This window comes from Rattus norvegicus, chromosome 5 (genome assembly GCF_021556685.1).
Source record: "Rattus norvegicus strain SHRSP/BbbUtx chromosome 5, alternate assembly SHRSP_T2T, whole genome shotgun sequence".
Lineage (NCBI taxonomy): Eukaryota > Metazoa > Chordata > Mammalia > Rodentia > Muridae > Rattus > Rattus norvegicus.
The window spans coordinates 135,783,695-135,804,717 of record NC_141538.1 but is presented as its reverse complement, the minus strand read 5'-3'; the positions used below and the strand labels follow the sequence as shown (position 1 = coordinate 135,804,717).

Below are 21,023 nucleotides of genomic sequence, written 5' to 3'. Positions count from 1 at the left end.
TCCCAACTAGCTCTTATGCTTAAATTAACTGATTTATACTAATCTATGTCCAAATATCCATTCTCCTCAACACCTTCGTCTCTGCATGTCTAGCTGGTGAGTTCCTCAGCCTCTGACTGTTTCCCAGAGTTCCTATCTCTGCTGGAAGTCCTGCCTAGTCTCTCCTTTGCTACGGGCCATCAGCTTTTTATGAAATCAATCAGAAGGTGAAGGACGTGTATTTTATAAAATAAGATGCAGGAGCTGAGCAATTAGAATAACAAAAACAAAACAAAACAAAACAAAAAACCAAACCAAAATCTGGCCAGTAATCAGGTACAAAAATGAGCATTTGAATAATACAGGGACCATCTTTACACAGGGCACCACACAGGATCACCCCAGACTTTCAGGGTTTTACATTTTAAGTTGTTAAGCTTGAATTTCCTGCATACTAAGCACTACCCTAAACTCTATAAAGTCACTTGGATAAAGTGATTATTAGTTCTGGGTATACCTTGCTCTTATCTATTTGTATTATTGGCTTTGATTTTGTCTCTGCTTCACAGTGTAGACTTTTTTTTTTTTTTGTTTTGCTTTCATTCTACAAACAATACAATAATAAACGGTTATATAGCATTGATATTATTGTAGGTATAAGTGTTTGAGAGCTTATTTGAAGTATATGGTGGGATGTGGTTGGGTATATGTATATGGTATCTAAGAGTTTTTTTTTTCTTTTAGTTTTCTAAACTAGGTTTCTCTATGTAGCCCTGGCTGTCCTGGAACTCACTCTGTAGATGAGGCTGGCCTCGAACTTAGAGATCCACCTGTCTCTGCCTCCCAGTGCTGGGACCTAGGATTAAAGGTTGCACTACCATGCCAGGCTTTCTTTAGGTATTTTTATTTTATGTGTATAACGGTTTGCCTTTATCTATGTCTATGTCTATGTATAACCTATATATGAATGATACCAGATGTGTGCCTGGTACTTGGAGAGGTCAGAATAGAATTTTTGATGTCTTGGAGCTGGTGTTAGAGATGGTTGTGAACCACTATGTGAGTGCTGGGAATTGAACCCAGGTCCTCTGCAAACGCAACAAGTGCTGAGCCATCTCTTCAGCCCAGAATGTGGCATGTTACAGAAAGAAACTTAAGAAGCCTCTGATTGGTCCCTGGGAGATCTGTAATCAGTCCAGGCAGATGCCTCAAGGGAAAAGTGAATTTTCTCGGGTTCTCTCCTTAGTTGGTTACTTCTCCAGTACTTCAAGTTTTCCAGTTGGACATTTATGTTTGGTAGTACATCTGCTGGTTTGTATTAGGCTTCTTTCTGCTTTCCTATTGCATATTGAAATTTATTTCAATATTCCTCCTGCTCTGGCTCTTATACCTGAAAAAAAATCTAAGTGGGAATTTGTTAGAGTCATTATATATAGAACCCAGCTTCTAGATACCATTTAGGTTATAACTCTATATAGAGTAAACATCTAATTTCAAAGTAATACAATGTAACATTTATAGAATTATATGTTGATTATGAATTTAAAAGTGACTAAAAGATGGCTAGGGATCTAACTTGGTTAGTGGAGTCCTGGGGATCTAACTTGGTTAGTGGAGTCCTGGGGATCTAACTTGGTTAGTGGAGTCCTGGGGATCTAACTTGGTTAGTGGAGTCCTGGGGATCTAACTTGGTTAGTGGAGTCCTGGGGATCTAACTTGGTTAGTGGAGTCCTGGGGATCTAACTTGGTTAGTGGAGTCCTGGGGATCTAACTTGGTTAGTGGAGTCCTGGGGATCTAACTTGGTTAGTGGAGTCCTGGGGATCTAACTTGGTTAGTGGAGAACTAAGGATCTAACTTGGTTAGTGGAGTCCTGATCTTGTGGTAAATATTGTTTGGGAGGTTTCTACTTCACCTTAGATCATTTAGTTTCCAAATAAAAGACACAAAACCTTTAGATTTCTAATAAGCTTTAGAAGCATCAGAGCTGGGCAGAACCAGCCCTCTCTGCTATTTCATTTACTTCCCTGTCAGTAACCCCGAGATATCACTTGTCTTGTTCTACCTGGGCTGCTCCTATTCCAACAGCCTGGCTCTCATGGTCATGTGCTCAAGATCCACTTACCCAAGGGCTCCTTCCTTCCTTTGACTCCTCCTCCCCCCTTCCCTGCCTCTGCCCCTGCCTCTGCCTCAGACCACAAGCCCAGGACCCCCACCTATCTCTTTTCTTCCCAGCTATGGGCTGTAGGCATCTTTATTCAGCCAACAGTCCTAAATCAAGGAGCAAGGTTTGCATAACAAAAGCTCGCATCTGTGAAAATTCACTTTCTTGGGGCCAGTAGACCTTGGCGTATAGAATTTAGCATTACAATATATAGCAATAGACCAAACCTCAACATAATCTAGCGTGCACAAAGCCCTGTGTAGTCTCCTACATTACCATGATGTACTAGAACAGGTTTGTATCCTCCACTCAGGAGATGAAGGCAGAACCAGAACTTCAGGGTCATCCTCAGCCTTATTGTTTGAGGCCAGGCTGGGATGCATAGAACTTTGTTTCAAAACAAAATTACTGGGGTTGGGGATATAGCTCAGTGGTAGAGCGCTTGCCTAGGAAGTGCAAGGCCCTGGGTTCGGTCCCCAGCTCCGAAAAAAAGAACCAAAAAAAAACCAAAACAAAATTATTAGACTTAAAAAGTACCTAAAAGCAATTAAGAGTTGTTCTGGCTGTAATTATCTGGACAGTAACTTGTCAAAGGTTAGACTTATTTAGAGTCTAGAAAACAAGTAAGCAGAAGCCTTTAATGAAACAATACTTTAATTTTTAGGCAATCTATAATACAGTGGTTCTCAAGCTTTGGGTCTTAACCCCTTTGTGCGGGTCACATATAAGATATCCTGCTTTTTAGATATAAATATTTACATTATATTCATAACAGTAGCAGGGTCACAGTTACATATGAAGTAACAATAATTTTATGGTTGGAGGTTACTATAACATACGGAACTGTATTAAAGGGTTGAAGCATTAGGAGAGTTTAGAACCACTGACACAATGCGTTTGTGAAAGCATGCTTGGACTTCTCTCTCATCTACTATTTTAAGCATATACTGGAAGGGACTTGTTGAGGGTGTGTGTGCATCCGTGCATGTGTGTGAAATTTAGACCCTGTTTGGAAAAAAACAAACCAAACCAAAAAACATAGCGTTAGAATGTAGTATTAAAGATGCCCAGTAGGCAGGTCAGTTACTCTCTGGGAATCCAGTTCAGCTAGGGCTACAGAGTAGAATTATAATACGAAGACCTCTAGATGAGAAGTTAGAAGACAGAGTTTCTGTCTGAAACTGCTTTTTTGAATTGGAGTGAAGACTAAACTTATTTGAGCCTTTTTTTTTTTTTTTTGGTTCTTTTTTTTTTTTTTTTTTCCGGAGCTGGGGACCGAACCCAGGGCCTTGCGCTTCCTAGGTAAGCGCTCTACCACTGAGCTAAATCCCCAGCCCCGAGCCTTCAATTTCTTAACTGTAAAATAAGGCTAATTTTTTTTTTTTCTGTTTCTTCAAATACTGTATGAAAGCTAGTCCTCAGGACTGAGGCTACCACTTTAGTTCCAGTCTGACTCCTCCAGGGGCCACAGTTGTTAGTGGTGTCTTCAGCAGTACAATCTTACCTGTAAGTTCTGGGAAGCAGCCAAGGGCAAAGGCAGTAGCCTGTATTATTTTGTGGTCTCTTAGACTCTTATGACCAACAATTCTAAGGGAAGTTTTTCATGCCTGGCACTGGGTTTTTTTTTTTTTTAAGCTTATGGCTTTGGGGTGAGGTGGGGAGTATTATTATTATTATTTTTTTTTTTTTTTTCCGGAGCTGGGGACTGAACCCAGGGCCTTGCGGTTGCTAAGCAAGCGCTCTACCACTGAGCTAAATCCCCAACCCCAGTGGGGAGTATTATTACTCTGTCTGGTGTAAGCCAATTTAAACACATTCTCTCTCAATTCCACCCCTTTTTGTGTGAGGATACACACACACACACACACACACACACACACACACACACACACACACACCTTCATCTGAAGGCTGTTAGCAGATAGCTAGGATGAGGGTCTTATAGCTGACACCCACAGTGACACACCTACTCCAAAAGGGCCACCTCCTAATAGTGCCATTCCCTGGGCTAAGCATATGTAAACCATCACAGCTACCTCTGCCACAGGACTGTTCTTTGTTGAGTTGCTTTGTGTCTCTATCAAAAAATGGATTCTCAGCCTATTTTTATATAACATTATTCTGTTTCTATTGATGATAGTATGAAATTATATATTGGAGCACTTAAGTCTGGATATTACATAGTATAAGAGATCTCACTTTGTTCTTTTGTTTTTTTTGTTTTTGTTTTTTTTTTGTTTTTGTTTGTTTTTTTTTTTTTTTTTGGTTCTTTTTTTTTCCCCGGAGCTGGGGACCGAACCCAGGGCCTTGCGCTTCCTAGGCACTTTGTTCTTTTGAAAGTTGGTTTGGTTGTTCTGTTTCCTTTGTTTTCATGTGATTTTTACTTTTTTTGTTTTTCCCCCCTAGAATCTCATTTAGCTCAGGCTAGTGCCAGATTTGCTATGTAGCTGAGGATGACCCTGAACTCAGTAATACTACCTCCTCCTAAATACTTGTATTACATACAGATGTGTACCAGCATGTCTATTTTCACATTAATTTTCTAGTTAATTTGCTAATTTCTACCAGAATGAACCAAGTGAAGTCTGTGAGTTACCCCTGTTTTAGTGTGACAGTAAATACCATTCATGACAAAACATGAGTGGAGGAGAAGTTTATTTTGGCTCATGGATTCAGAGGAATTTGAGTCTGTCTTGGTGATTCTGAAGGCATGGCTGGAAGTGGCTCCGTCCTTGGTGGCAGAAGCTTGAGTTTGCCCCTTGTTTACGTAGTAGTGGACGGGGAGTCCAACTCCTCAGGTGGAACCAGTGGTTGATAGAACCTTAAAAGCTGCCCCTAGTCACCTACTTCTGCCATTCCAATCCTGGTAAGGCTTATTTTTAAGCCTGTGAGAGGGGCATTTTAGACCAAAACCCAAACAGGATCGCTGGGATTTGGTAGGGATTCCATTAAATCAACAAATCAATTAGGAGAAAAAGCACATTTTAGTAATGTTGAGTGTTATGATCCATGGTCTATAGCTGATATATGAATAATATATTTCTTACCAGATTCCTGTTTCATAAAAAACATAAGAATATGATTGATTTTTCCATCTGTGGTTGCTTGTAACTTTTGCTGATATTTTCAACAATTTACTCATTGTGTGTGACTACATATACATACATGGTGCACACTAGTGCATGTGCGTGTGCGTGCGTGTGTGTAGGTTGGAGGACTACTCTGTGGCATCGGTTCTCTCCTTTCATCTTTATATAGATTCTAGGGCTAAAAGTCAGGTAGGTAGCCAGGCTTGCAAGTTAATACCTTAGCCTACTGAGCAATTCCACTGGCTGAACAGTGTTTTAATGGCAGATTTTTTTTTTAGAATTGTATCACACTTTTTAAAAAAAAGATTTACTTATTTATTTATATTTCATCACACTTTTATTTTTTAATTTTTTCATTTGACTTTTCTTAATTTTCAGCCTCACTAAAAATGAACTACTTCAGCCAAGGACCTGAGATTGTTCTTGGTAACAGAATTAATGGATTTCCTTTCAAGAGGCTCAAAACTCAATAGTCTTTTAATGTTTTGATATCTTGAGAATAAAGTGCATTTCTAGGAAGACAATAAAACAAAAATTTAGTAATTTAGATTTCTTTGATTATTATTTTGTTTTATTTTATTTTTAAAGGTTTATTTATTTAATGTATTTGAGTACATTGTACATTGTAGCTGTCTTCAGACACCAGAAGAGGACATCAGATCTCATTACAGATGGTTGTGAGCCACCATGTGGTTGCTGGGAATTGAACTCAGGACCTCTGGAAGAGCAGTCAGTGCTCTTAACCACTGAGCTATCTCTCCAGCTCAACTTTTTATTTTAAATAATTACAGTTTCACAGGAAGTTGCAAAAATAGAATATTGAGAGACTGGAGAGCTGGCTCAGTAGTTAGAGCACTGGCTGCAGCAAAGGACCTGAACTCAGAACTCATTTTTTAAAAAAAAACCTATATAGATTTATAGTTTACATCTAAACCTTTGATCCAATTTGAAATAATTTGCATACAGTTCAAGAGATAGTCACTAGTCTATTTTTAGCCTATGGATATGTACTTGTGGCATAATTTATTGAGAAGTTGATATTGTAGTGAATACCATTTGTATGTTTGTAAAAAGTCGGTTTTTTGTGGTGGCCTATTTCTGGATTCTCTCTGTTCTGTTGTTATAATGGACTGTCCTGCCACTACCATACTTACTGCCTTCATTACTGATGTCAAATAGTAAATATTAATACTAGGTTGAGTAGTTCTTTATTTCTTTTCTTCTATTTCAAAAGTTTTTAGTATTCTAGTTCCTTTCCCATAGAAGTTTTAGGATGAGTATTTTTATATATAGAAAAGTTTTTAATGTAAATATATTGAAATTTATCAAGCAGATACAAAAATGCCTATAAACTGTCTTTTTCATACTCACCACAACATAGAACAGCTTTGGTACTTGATTTCAGGATTTTTTTTTCTACATACTAAGACACTCTCTAGCAGAAACTAGCTGAGTGAACTATAGTTCAGCTTCACCTCAAATGAAATATCACCTGAAGTTAGTCTTTGATCCCACAGGCTAACTCTTTATCTAATACTTCCCATTTTTCAAAAGCAAGTTTCAAGCCCCAGGTAAGCCTAGCTTTAATGGATGAGATGAGAGCTCCCAGGTTATTTTATGTGTGCGTCTGAGTCACTGGCTGTGGTTCTCCTGATCCCCTCTTTAGATTTGGTAATCTGCTAGCCTGACTCAGAGAACTCAGGGAAATATGTTAGCTCATCTATTATAAAAGAGTAGAGGTGGATAGAGATGCATAGACAAATACAGAGAGTGAGGGATGTGGGGATATGTCAGAAGTGCCTTTACAGTTTGCAATTTAAAGGCAAAGGGCACAGTGGTTATCTTTGCTAACTTCAGTTTGCCCCATTAATTTGTTCTCTTTGAATTCTTTCTCGTCTACAGCTTCCTGTAGGCAGTCATCTCATGCTTAGAATAGAAATGATTGTTTGTCAGGTAGTGGAGCAGAACACTGTAAAAGCAGACGTGCCCCAGAACCATGGTCTTACTCAGATCACTATGCATATGCATACTTTCTGGTTCACTGCTGCTGTCCTTTCCTGTAAAATCCTAAAGCCACTATCCTAATGGGCAAGATGCTATAGATGGCTGCCTTTCAGTCTAACCAAACCCAAAATAGAATCCTTTTCTGTCACGACTCTCAGAGCCAAGCCTCTTTAACAGAAACAACATAGAGTTCTCTCTCATGCCTTTTGGGGACACATCAACCTTCATTCACTGCCATATGTTTACCCTAAAAGCTCTCTGAATCCTTAGTTCAAGGATTTATATGAAAACATTTGTAAAAGCGTGATTGATTAGCAATACAGTTGTAACCTGGGAAGTGGGGTGCAATGTTCTCAGTTTCTGGTCTTTGCATAGTCTTCATGGCACTTAATTTTCATTCAGAGTCTCAGTAGGAGTCTCATTAGAACAAAAGCAATCTACCACTTAGGAAACTTCCAATGGAGTACAACCCCCCCCTTTTTTTAAATCAAGAATTGAGATTAAAAACTAAAGTAGATAGGGCCAGAGAAATGGCTCAACAATCAAGGCTGCTCTTTCTGGGAGCCAGACTTTATTCCCATCACCCTTATAGAGGAGGCTCACAATTATCTGTAACTCCAGCCAGGGACCTGACGCCCTTTTCCGGTCTCTTTGGCCAGCAGACATTATTTGCAGTAAAACATTCATAGACATTTCTTACTCTGATTCATAAAATGATAGAGAGTTCGGTGCAAATTGCGTTTTACCTGCAAGGGCAGTGCACGTTTTTATTTGTTTAGATCTTTGACTCTATGTAATCCTGACCTGGAACTCACTGTGTAGACCAGGCTGGCCTCCAATTCACAGAATTCTTCTTGTCTCTGCTTTCTGAGTGTCCTGAGATTAAAGGTGTGTGCCACCAAGCCCAGCAGATAACCAGTTTTTAAAGTGTGTGTGTGTGTGTGTGTGTGTGTGTGTGTGTGTGTGTGTGTGTGTGTGTGTGTGTATTTTGTTTGCATGTATTTCTGTGTATCACTTGTATGCCTGGTACCTACTGAAGACAAAGAGGGCATTCGATCCCCTGGAACAAAAGTTGTGAGCTGCCAAATGGATGTTGGAAATCAAACCCAGCTGAGCCATTCTCCATCTCTACAATGATCATTTTTTTCTTCTGAGACTGAGTGTCTTGAGAGAATTAGGACCTGGTACATAGAAAGGTTCTAATAAATACCGAATAGTTAAATGACTAAATGGTTCTTCTTGTAGGGAGTCTTGGGAAACATTTCCTGACAAGAGGAGCTGTAACCCATGATGAATACGTGAAACACTGTGCTTGCATGTGCAGTGCACAAACATTTTATTTATATTTTACTTACATTTTGTGGGCTTTGTGGTTTTGTTGTTCTTCTTTCTCTGGATTTATGCTTGATGGAAAAATTCTTGGCCCATGTGACTTAGTTTCTTTTGCTTCTGGATTTGTGAAATAATATCTCATTGTGTAGCCGAAAAATAGCCTTGACTTTCTGGCCTTTTTGTCTCCATTTCCTGAGCTTTGTAGGATTACAAATGTCTATCATCATGCTTAGTTTTCCTCATTTAATTGTCTAAAATATGGTACTTCCCAGGCTTGCCAGCACCTCTGTACATACTTTTACCTTTCCCCTGACCTTTGATCTTCACTTCCCTGAAAGTGTAAAGTTCATACTTGATTAACTCATTATACATTATAATAAATCTTTACCCTCATATTTTGGTCATTATATCTTGTAAATTTTTCTGGCAACACTTTTACCTTTGTCTTACCAAGTTCTGTGAAAACCAGAGGAATAGATTGGTGGTCCTATACTTTTTTTTTTTTTTGAGATTAAAGTATAATTATGTCATTTACCCTTTCCCTTCTTCCCTCCAGTCCTTCCCATGTTCTTACTCTCAAGTTTATGACCTCTGTTTCTTTGTTAGCCCTTCCCCCCCTCTCTTTGTATCCCTAAATATATAAACACAACTCGCTCAGTCTGAGTAATGTTGCTCATGTGATTTAGGGCTGACACTTGGTATTGGGTAGCCCATTGGGACCACTTCTTCACTCCCACTCTCAGTATTCCTTAGCTGCCTGTAATTCTTCGTCTCTATGGGTGGGACCTAGTGAGATTCCTCCTTATACATTAGTGTGTCTATTGGTGTCATTCTTGTTTAGGCAGCATTCTAGATAATACTTCATGGGTTTAGCTCTTTTAACATATATCTGGGAGACAAAAATCTCACAGCAAACTTTTCTATGACTCTTTTTACCTGCTCTTTAGCAATGGTTCCTGATCCTTAAATGTAGGAGTTACACTGCAGCTCTATTAGTTGGGGCCAAAAAATAGCCTGGGCACCACATAGTCACTTGTACTCTGCCCTTTGATCAGATTTGATTTTCTCTTATGGGCTCCCTCTGCCCTAAGGAGATCCTGTTTTGATGAAGGGTGTGTTTTATAAACTCTTAGGTTTCAGTGGCTTTTTGTTGTTGTTTCATTTTGCTTTTGTTTCTTTTCTTTGAAGTTACACCTGCTGGTAACTTCAAAGTTACCAGCTCTCATGCCCTCATGGATTGCCAGCCTGTTTGGTTCACAAGGGCAGAGAAGTTGAAGGGGTTTTGGAAGCCCTGTGATACATATGGTGGAGGACCACACCTGATCTGTTTGTCAGTAGGCAGATCAACTCAGGGTGATTGAAGGCTTATAAAATTTCGGGGGACTAAGGATAGGGACATCCAGGATGGGCAAAGGTCACTGGCTGGGGTCTTAAGGTACGTGGAATGCCTCATTAGCATGTGGAAGCATTTGAGGAATCTCAAGTGCTGCCTGAAGAGGTTTTGTCAGGAGAAAGGAAATTTATCCTATAAACTAATTGTGACTAAGTGACATTCTTTAGAGAAAGATGTATGTGTGGGCTTAGAACTCCCTGACAAGATCGGAGAAGGAGAAACTGGTAATGAAGGATGTCTTCCATTATGCACTGAGCCCCAGAAGGGCTTTGGTCAATGATAGACTTTGACCTTAATTAGCAGAGTTGTCCCCACACCTGTTCTTTTCCTATGTAGCCCAGGCTGGCCCTAAACTTTTCATCTTCCTTTCTCTATCTGGGTTTTAGATAGGTGCTACTACATCAAACCTGAGTCGTCTTATTTATATTTTCACTTTCCAGTTTTCTTAGTTCTCTAATATTCTTCCTGTCAAATAATTTTCTTATTTCGTAGGAGAAATTATGATTTGGAATCTTAGGCTTCTTCTCCTGTGAGGTTAAACTTGTATTTAAGTATTTCTCTCTTGTCTCTGTTCATGCTTTGGATCTAATTTTTTCTACTGTACCCAGAATCGTTTGTCTGTGAAGGTAGGAAAGAGTTCAGTTTGAGAGGCTAGAGAGATGGCTTAGCACCTGTCTCCTTTTCTAGAGGGCCAGGGCTCTGTTACAGAATCGACGTGGTCTGTAGCTGTCTGTAGCTCCAGATTTAGCTCGTCAGACATTGACTTTCAGCCTTCGCTAGCAAATGTACATGTAGGCAAAGTACTTGTGCATGTACAACAATAAACAAGGTGGTTCAATCTGCAGACCACTGATTCTGGACTTTGGCTCCTAACACCAACCTACCCTTAAACTACCATCGCAAAGACACTGGTGGCTTTGAAAACTAAAGTCAAGGGATCACCTTTGGCAACGGGATTCTATGCAGCTCGCTTTTACTGTCGAGTGTGTTTCTCTTTCATAGCATTCAGTCTTGGGCTTTTTCCTACTTCTTTGATAACTCATCTTCCGTTTCCTGTGATATAGTCAGTAATTACAAATGTTATTTCAATACTAATTATTTATTAGAAGGTTGCAAAGTTTAAAAAAACCTTTAACAAAATGTTATATTGTAAACAATTCAGATTCTAAGAGGAAATTTTGGGCAGAGTGACACACTGTCCTGTCAGATACTCAAAATTTTAAGAAGTACCAGTGAGAAGGCTCAGTGAGTAGAGGTTCTTCCTGCTAAGCTTACAGTCGTCTGAGTTTAATGTCTACAACCGATGAGGTAGAAGGAGGTAACCTGTCCAGCAGCTCTGTGTGTATGGTATATGGTGTATGGTCTATGTGTATTCTATGTGGTAGAAGGAGGTAACCTGTCCAGCAGCTCTGTGTGTATGGTATGTGGTGTATGGTCTATGTGTATTCTATGTGGTAGAAGGAGGTAACCTGTCCAGGCAGCTTTGTGTGTACCCCTCCCTCATATAAAATAACCAAATATTAAAATATTAGGAGCTGGAGAGATGGCTCATTGGTTAAAAGTGCTTAACTGCTCTTAATGAAGATTTGGATCCCATTACCTATGCGACAGCTTACAAACACCTTTGACTGTAATTATAGGGCATTTGGCAACTCTGGCCCCTGAGGACACCTGCCTAAACATGGCACATATAAACTCATACAGGCACACACATAAATAAAAGATAAATCTCAAAAAAGTACTTTCCTTAAAAAAAGCATTGATATTTATTATTTCAAGGGCCCTTTTAGAACAACTTTATAAAGTTATATTCCTGCTTAATTAGAAGGTATATGAGGGAGGATAGGTTTAGAAACAACATTCTTTCCTGATTAGAAGGCTGAACTACAGTAAGGGATGGAGATAAAGTCTACTCTTGTATTATGGGGGCTCTGAACCTAGGAAAAAAGATGATTTGGGGGGGGGTTAGGTAGTACTGAAACTAGGTTTCTTTTGTTTTTTAAAACAAAACTAAAACAGGTTCTTACTGTGTAGCCCTGATTTGCTTGTAACTCTGTAGACCCTGCTGTTCTCAAACTCAAAAGGTTCTACCTGCCTTCACCTTCTGAGAGCTGGGATTAAAGATGTATGCCACCACTTCAGTTAGAAGACTTTAAATTTTGCACACTCTTTTAGGTATAAAGTCCTGTTATAAACACTGGTGTTTCTGTAACATTAACCATTCAGTAACCGGATGATATTTTCCTTGGAAGACTTTTTGTAGTTTTCCCAGTGTAATGAACTAACTCTTTTTTTTTTTTTTTTTTTTCCTTTTTTGGTTCTTTTTTTTTTCGGAGCTGGAGACCGAACCCAGGGCCTTGTGCTTCCTAGGCAAGCGCTCTACCACTGAGCTAAATCCCCAACCCCGAACTAACTCTTCTTAATCACGTAGCACTTTGTTTTATACCAGATGTCTACAGAACTTGTGTTAGTTCATTAGTTCTCTTCGGCTTACACTATGGATTTGAGCATTTCTCAAAAGCTTGTTAGTAATTGGTTGTTACAGTCTTTTCCATCCCTGTCTCAGGATTTAGCATAATAAATGATTCCTTAATAAAATGAAGAGGAGTTTTGAATCTTTGACCTGAACAACTTATTACATTGTACTTTAAAATATTTCTATAAATTGAATTTGACTGAATTAGATATTATTTCTCCTTGACTTCTGCTCATATATGTGTGTTCTAGTTAGTAAAGTTAGCTTTATAAACTCTGTGCCTTTAAAGTCTGTGACTCTGAGGCAGTAATATACCATGTAGCATACCTTGTGCAATCGGCTGTCCGTTCAGGTCTTACTTGCTTTCTCCATAGGACATACTCCATCTAGTTGTTTAAAAGCAGCAGATGGAAGAGTGGGATCAGATTTATTAGCTTTCACAATGAATGACTCCAGTGGTTGTGTTAAAGCACTTAAAATTTTTTTTTTTTTTTTTTTTTTGGTTCTTTTTTTCGGAGCTGGGGACCGAACCCAGGGCCTTGCGCTTCCTAGGTAAGCGCTCTACCACTGAGCTAAATCCCCAGCCCCCACTTAAAATTTTTGATGAATGAAAGAGAGCTGCATCTTGCTTTCTGTACTATTTTTAGCAGTGAGGCTAACTCTTGTTCCTCTTGTAGTCTGTTATAAGAGGATCAGAAAAAGATCTTTTAAATAGAACTTCCTTTAAGCCCAAGACTTGGTTGCAGCTGGCAGAGCTATAGAAGGGCAGCTTTTCCTCCTCATGGGATGCATACTGAATCTGCCCTATAGCTATTGGTATGTTTACTCCTTAGGAGATATAAAAGGTGATTCGGGTGTTGGGTTTTTTTTTTTTTTTTTTTTTTTTTTTTTTTGGTTCATTTTTTCGGAGCTGGGGACCGAACCCAGGGCCTTGCGCTTGCTGGGCAAGCGCTCTACCACTGAGCTAAATCCCCAACCCCGGGTGTTTTGTATATACTCTTTTCTGTCACAATAGGAAATTTGGGTTAATTTGTGGAATTCTTTGTGGGGTTAATAATTTTTGCAGTACGTCCTATAGTTTGAAGAACAATGGTTGTAAATTAGAAGATAATCTTAATAATGTAGTCCTACTTTCACTAATTTCCATGTGATTTGTTAGAACAATTACCAACTTGTTTCAATTTTCTATTTTTTCCTGTGATTTTAACAATTTTTACAATGCTAGAAAATTTAAACACCTATGAATGACAGAATCCTGTCATAAGAGATAACCTTTCTAGTCTTGAAATCTAAAAAATGTGTTTGTTCCATGAATTAAGGAGTAGAAATCTTTAAACTTGGCTGAAGTCCTACTTCAAGTATGGCAGGCAGTGACCAAAGAAACAATCCTGAGCTTATTCTAGCTTGGGGAAGCTATGCTTTTGCTTGCGGAGTCCTTATAGACATCTGGTGGAATAGGGAGCGTTTCCTGTGGCAGCACTGTCAGCGATGAATAGATGAATGAATTCATCCATGCTCAGAACTCACAGCACGTGTACTTTTATCCTCCCAAGGACATAAAAGAGCCGAGAGACCAACCTTAGCAATGGTCTAGGCTTCTGGGTGGAGGGTGGCGGGAGAGGCTTTGGGACTGTCCAAGGAGGGACGATCTGCATATCTAGCGATACAGAAACAAAAGAGCCTGTGACAGTATCGAAAGAATCTGACATTTGCTTTGTCTGTACAAAGGATGAAAGGAATTTTGCCGACTTAGCCAAAACAATAACTGGTTTTGTCAGTTTGAGCCTGAAAACAGGCAGCAGAATAATATGTTAGGTTTTTTGTTGTTGTTTTTATATTTTTGAAGCATATTTACCTTAAGAAATGGATGTGGAATGGTTTTCTTTTTGGAAAGGAAAACGTGACACCGATTTTATGAGCTTAGTAGCTGTAGGTGGAGACTCTTGTTTTGTTTGCCAAACCTTTTTAATAAGCAGTGAAGTCTGGATAGCAAAGACTGCAATCGCTTTTCCTAGGACCTTTGTTCTTTCCTTGGTACTTAAGATAATTCCAGACAAAGGAAGCTATATATGGAAAAGAAAAGCAAATTTCAAGTATTTTCTCTGTTTCTGTTTTGATTCTAGTGAGAGCTTTCTATATTTTAGTATTAGGCAATAATCGTGTCCTGGGTTAGCTGTCTGCTGGGGTCCGGGGCACAGCCTGCTGTTCTGAATGGACTGGTTACCTCTTTATTCAGCAGTAAGTAGGTGCTAGTAGTTGGTGTGTGGGGAGTGGCGTTTTTTGTCTGGTATTTGCTATGGATGATTCCAGTATTCTGAGGAGGAGAGGTTTACAGGTGAGTAAAACAAAGCCTCTTTGAATACTATCAGCACCTTTTGAAGATGTATCAGATTGTCACAATTTCGTTCAATGCATGGGGGAGGGGGTGTCACTAAGTTCTTTATTCTTCATGTATACTTATGACTAGAGAATTTTATTAAGGTCTTACTACTTTTTTTCTTTTAATTCCTTTTGTTTTATCTTGGAATGTTTGTTACTCAGGTTGATCTTCAACTCCTGGGCTCAAGGGAGCCTCCTTTCTCAAGCCTCCTGAGTAGCTGGAGGACAGGGAGTGTTACCACACCTTTCTTAGCTATGATTCCACTTTTGATAGAAAGGTTCTGCTTGAATTTACTTACTTTGAATTAAATGAGCAGATCAATTAAATCAAACCTATGTAGGATAGAAACCTAATTTTGAACATTAAATATGCAAACATTCTCTTTCTGACCATTATGCTTGTCTTCATTCCACAATAAAGTCGTGCGCGCGCGCGCGCGCGCGCGTGTGTGTGTGTGTGTGTGACATTTGATTCTGTGTAAACTATTAAGTTTTCTAAACCTTTGCTTTGCAATATATGCCATCCATTTATGTCTGTCTGTCTATCTCTGTCCATCCATCCTCCATCTTTCTCAGTTCTTAAATTTTAGTACATAAAGGAGCAAATAAGGTATTTAAGAATGAGAGGAAATACAGAGAGTGACAGACAACTTGAACTGAATTTTAATGAATACCTTTGGCATTAAAATAATTCATCAAATTTCTTCTCAAATTTGGTGATGTTTATCATACGCTGTGAATCAGATTATCTTGCTCTATTTTATTCCTAAACAACAAACTAGGTAGCTCATCTCATCAGAATGTTTCTGAGAACTGACACAATGAAAGTTCCAGTATAAATTCTAGCTAATCGACCAACTTATGAGGGTCTATCTATGCAAAATAGATAGATTACTTGTTTGACATTTGTAAACATATTCCCCACCCCCCAAAAAGTACTCTGGTTCTCCAATTCCCATGAATTAATTTTATTTTTACTTCTTTTGTGTTCAGAAAGAATATGTGTAAGGTAGGATTTGGTAAACTTAAAGCAGGTTGAAACATGGTATTTGTAGCTTTGATTATATTTCTTTTTATTCAGCATTTTGTGTGTGTGTGTGTTGTGTGTTGTGTGTTTGTGTATAAGTGCATGGTGGGGCCTGGCATCAGAGATCCCTTGGAACTAAGAGTTATAGGCATTTGTCATCCACCAGGTGGTGCCAAGATCCAAACTCCAGTCCTCTAACTGGAGCAGTAACTGAGCCATGTTTCCAAGCTCATGATTGTGCCTCTTATTACTGTTTTCACATTGCAAACATTCAAATACTCACTGAGGAATTCTTACTGAGTTCTTCAGCAGTTGTCTAGTGTGGCTTGGAGTTTAGAAGCTATCACAAGCCCCATTGGGTTGTATTGTCTCCTTCTACTGCAGTCGGTTTAGTGATTTGTCAGTTGCTATTTCAGGGAAATTCTGAAATACAGTTAGAGTATTCGGGATGCTTCTTAAGTAGTGGTGTATGTGAAAGCATAGCTGCTAATTAAGGACTGTAATTCCTCTGCTGACTGTTTCAGGATCTGCTACTTTGTTTATTGATGCCCTTTCTTTTGAATCTATTTTTGCTTAGTGAGAGTACCAAACTGTCAGATTACAAAGCTGGAGGGTGGTTTTGTTTTCTTTTGTTATAAATAGCTGTATGCTTTGGTTTTTTATTTTCTACCGTAAGGTTTATTTTCTAGAACACAGCACATACACATTCTGAAATAGAAGCCACGTGTGCAAAGCAGTAGTTTAGATTATTCACTTGTCAAAGCCAGTGCGGTGGTGGCACCTGCCTTTGATCCAAGCAGAAACAGTAGGCGGGTCTCTAAGTTAGTTTGAGGCTAGCCTGGCCTATAGAGCGAGTTCCAGGTCAGCCAAGGCTACCCAGGAAAACCCTGTCTTGAAAAAAAAATAAATCAAATCACCCCCCTCCCAAAGAACTTTGAAAGCAATTTTTAGGTTTGTATGCATAAACATACAGAAGTTGATTGTGTACAATAGACTACCTAAATGCTTTCCAGAAAATCAACCGCTACACATGTTGCTTTCATCTTACCCACTTGCCTTACCAGGTTTCTTGGAGGAAGCAACATAGTAAATAGTTGCCCAAGATAGGGGACCTTGTCTAATTAGTTTGCCATTCAATATACAGTCACGAGAACTGGCCAAGTAAAAAGCTACATGTATGAATAAACACAACGAAGTAAATAATATCTGCTCTTACTATTATTACTGGTTTTTTTTTTTTTCCCTTTTCTTTTTTTTCGGAGCTGGGGACTGAACCCAGGGCCTTGCGCTTGCTAGACAAGTGCTCTACCACTGAGCTAAATCCCCAACCCCAAGTTTTTTTTTTTTTTTAAAAAGTGCTAGATGGCTGGGGGCTGGGGGTGGTGGTACAGGCCTTTAATCCCAGCACTTGGAAGACAGAGGCAGGCAGATTTGAGTAGCTTTGAGTCCAGCTTCTTTTTAGAGTGAGTTCCAGGACACCCAGGGCTCTACAGAGTTTTGGGGTCTGGGGGTGGGGATTTAGACAATTTAATAAGTGAAAAAGCAATGCATAAATACTGAGTAACAAGAAAAAATACTGATAGTTAGCATTGAGGTGTCCTTGCTGGAAATGTCAGAGGAGTTTAAATAAAGTTTGGTCTTGGCTAACTATAGAGCTCAGTTGGCAGAGTTCCTTCCAGGCATCCATGTGGCTTAGGTCTGATTCCTGGTACGTATAAGCTGGGCATGATTTCTGTGCCTGTAAACAGGAGGTGATGTCCAATGTCCAGGTTATCCAAGCTATACAGTGTGTTTGAGATCAGTCTGGGTTGCGTGAGTTTTTTTCTCAGAAGATGGAGAGCTTAGAACAGGCGTGGTGGCACATGTCTATAATGCCTGCACTGGGGCGCTGGAGGCAGGAAGATCAAAAGTTTATGGACAGCCTCAGCTATAGAGTGAATTGGAGTCAGGCCTGAACTACAGGAGACTGTTTTCATAACAAACAGCTGAGGGAGATTACCAGGCATAAGATGAACATATAATATTCTAATATACTAGCAGTAGCCAGTTAGAAAATATTGGAAAAGTCACCATTATTAACACAGACTTCTCCAAATAGGGAAATAACCTTTACAAAAAAAATCTATTATAAGGCAACTATTAAATGCTTTGAGATACATAAAAGGAAAAAAGTATTGTATAGAATGGTTAAGAGCAGTACTGTAAAGATGCCAATGTGCAGTTGACGAGAATGGCCTGATGTCGTGGTGTCACATACACCTTTGGTTCTTGCAGTAGGAATTTCTGTGAGTTTGAGGTCAGTCAGGGCTATATAATTGAGGTTTGTCTCAAAACAAACAAACAAATCAACTAAATAACTAAATGGTCCCAACGTATGACATAAAATTACAATAACTTTAAAGAAGACTGTTTTAAAAAGCCAAGCACAGCAGTGCGTGCCTTTAATCCCAGCACTTTGGAGGTTGAGGCAGGCACATCTCTCTGAGTTGGACACCGGCCTCTACATAGAACTAGTGCCAGGATAGCCAGAGCTGTCCTGATACCCTATATCAACAAAATAAACCAATCAATCAACCAAACAAAACCCCTGAAACTAAGTATAGAGTCTAGAGAGATATGACTCCTCAATTGGCAGTATATGGCTCTCGTAGAAGACCCCAGCTCAACTTTTAACGCCCCTATGAGATGGTTCATAACTGCCTTTAACTCTAGCTTCAGGGCCTTGGGCCTTCTTGGACTTTGGCACTCATTGTCACACACTAAACACAGATACACATAATTAAAAATAATAAGAAGGGGCTGGAGAGATGGCTCAGTGTTAAGAGCACTGACTGCTCTTTCAAAGGTCCTGAGTTCAATTCCCAGCAACCACATGGTGGCTCACAACCATCTGTAATGAGATGCTCTCTGCTGGTGTGTCTGAGGACAGCTACAGTGTACTCCTTCCCTGCCCCCCCCCCAAAAAAAATTTAAAAATGTTTTGAAAATTAAACAATAACAAATCAACCAACCAACCAAACAAACAAAAAACCAACCAAGTCAAGTTTGAGTGAAGGTGGCCTTTACCAGATCAACTGCTTTGAAAATAAAAGAACTAAACTACTATAATTTTGGTATACCATAGTGCTAATGAATACTAAAATAAGAGTACACTGGTTTATTTAATGGTTTATGTGAAAGAAGGCACAAGTTGGAAAAAGCTTATTATTGTGTGTTGGGCTCATTCTCAGTCTGGAATTTGTTCCTGGAGAAAAAAGGGGATGAAACAGCCATCCCCCGCACACTCACATCTCTTACCAGTGAAAAGGTGCCTGAGATTGTATCTGAGCGTCTTTCCTAGAGAAGCCCCCATCATGATAAGAATTGACTGTTTTTGCCTGGAAAGAAATTCAGATTTAGATCTTATGGTAAAACTTGACTTTCATCCTTTTTTTTTCTTTTTTCTTTTTTTGACTTTTCACTGTGTAGCTCTGCCTGTCCTGGAAACTCACTCTGTAGCCTAGGCTGACCTCGAACTCACACAGACCTGTCTCTGCCTCCTGAGTGCTGGGATTGAAGGTGTCCACCACCACTGCCATGATGAGAATCTATTTTCAATAAAAGAAAAAATATTAAAAAAAATAGAATGCTTGATATTTCTGTGCCTCTCGGTTTGGTTTTTAAGGACTGAAAACTGAACTGCCCTTCATATGATATCAATAACTTATTAAGGTCATAATATCTAAAGAAAAATCCCAAGTAAATATTAGCAGCAATAGTGCCTTCTAGTATTCCTTAAGTGTTAACTAAATACTTCTGAACAATGGTACTTTAAAGACTCTTGATTTCTGAGTAACACAGGGCAGAAAATGGGGAGAGAGGTGACACAAGTTAGTTTTTACTTGAGAATGATATATCCTGATTATAATTTCCCTTCCGTTGACTTCTCTGTCCCTCCTCATTTCCCCTCCTCTTCAGGTTCACCCCCTTTCTGTCTCTCATAGAAAGGAATAGGCTTCTAAGAGATAACAACCAAACATGGCAAAATAAAATTATAACGTGAAGGAAAACCGTTATATTGAAGTTGAACACACAAAAATCAAAGAAAATTAGTAATAGTAATTACGACAAAATTAAGAATTGTGATTTTTTTTTCTTTTATTTTTTTCGGAGCTGGGGACCGAACCCAGGGCCTTGCGCTTCCTAGGCAAGCGCTCTACCACTGAGCTAAATCCCCAACCCCAGAATTGTGATGTTTTTAATAATGTAATGCATATGAAATGATTAATTAAAATGAAGAAAGCTAGGGTATTTTATCTAATAAAATTAGATTTTAAAAGTTGAATGAGTGCTTACAAAGCAACATATTTAAGTCAGCAATTCATTTGAAATAGAGAATCTTAGAAATCCTTAAGTTCCTGTTTCTGTTTTATGTTGTCATTTTATTGCTATATGCATCTTAGCAAAACAGTAAATTCTCTTCTGAATTGAAAACATGACTGGATATTGGTGTAATGGAGGGATATTTATGAAATACTATGAACATGTAAATGGTGAGAACCTTGTACATCTCTGGCTGTCCTGGAAGTAACTATAGATCAGGCCGGCTTGGTATTCAAAGGTGTGCATGTCTCTGTCTCTTCAGTACTGTGGTTGAAGGCTTGCACCACCATGCCTGCCTTTCATACAATTTTAGAGGCAAAAGAAGAGACTACGGCATAGAAACATTTACGTGTGTTAATTTCTTACAGGATTCAAATGGACCCTTATTTAACTTATTTATGTGTTTTGTTTTTCAGAAGGAATTGAGCCTTCCGAGGAGAGGCAGCTTGTAAGTAGATCGTCCTTACCATTATGATTTTATCTGATGATCTCTTGATTGGGAACTGTCTTAATATTGTTAATACTCATTATAGAAATCTCATTCAAGGGTCTTCTGGGTGGTGGAAAGATAGATTGGAAGCAGAGGACCTGTGTTCAATTCTCAGTACCTACATGGTGACTCCCTGTTCCAAAGGATCTGATGCCCTCTTCTGACCTCCACAGGCAACAGGCACGCTTGTGATACATAGACATACACTGACATAACATTCATATTCATTAAAAAACTGTTTCCTGTTTATGTTTCTCATTAGGTCAGAGACTTCTTCAGTAAGCTCATTGCCCCAGGTCCCCTTCTCTCATTAAGCTAAGTATGTTAGGG

At 39.0% G+C, this 21,023-nt stretch overlaps 1 protein-coding gene and 1 long non-coding RNA gene across 9 annotated transcripts in view; both read left to right on the top strand.

Moving 5' to 3' along the window:
* Positions 1–21,023, top strand: part of LOC148005993 (uncharacterized) — a 1,435,680-nt gene that overhangs the window by 1,111,714 nt on the left and 302,943 nt on the right. The window lies entirely within an intron of this gene.
* The window catches only part of Mast2 (microtubule associated serine/threonine kinase 2), a 139,375-nt gene that overhangs the window by 33,720 nt on the left and 84,632 nt on the right, over positions 1–21,023 (top strand). For all 8 annotated transcript variants that reach the window (XM_087549550.1, XM_087549549.1, XM_087549548.1 and 5 more), the window contains 1 exon segment: positions 20,620–20,651. In XM_087549550.1, coding sequence (XP_087405676.1) covers positions 20,620–20,651 — 32 coding nt within the window.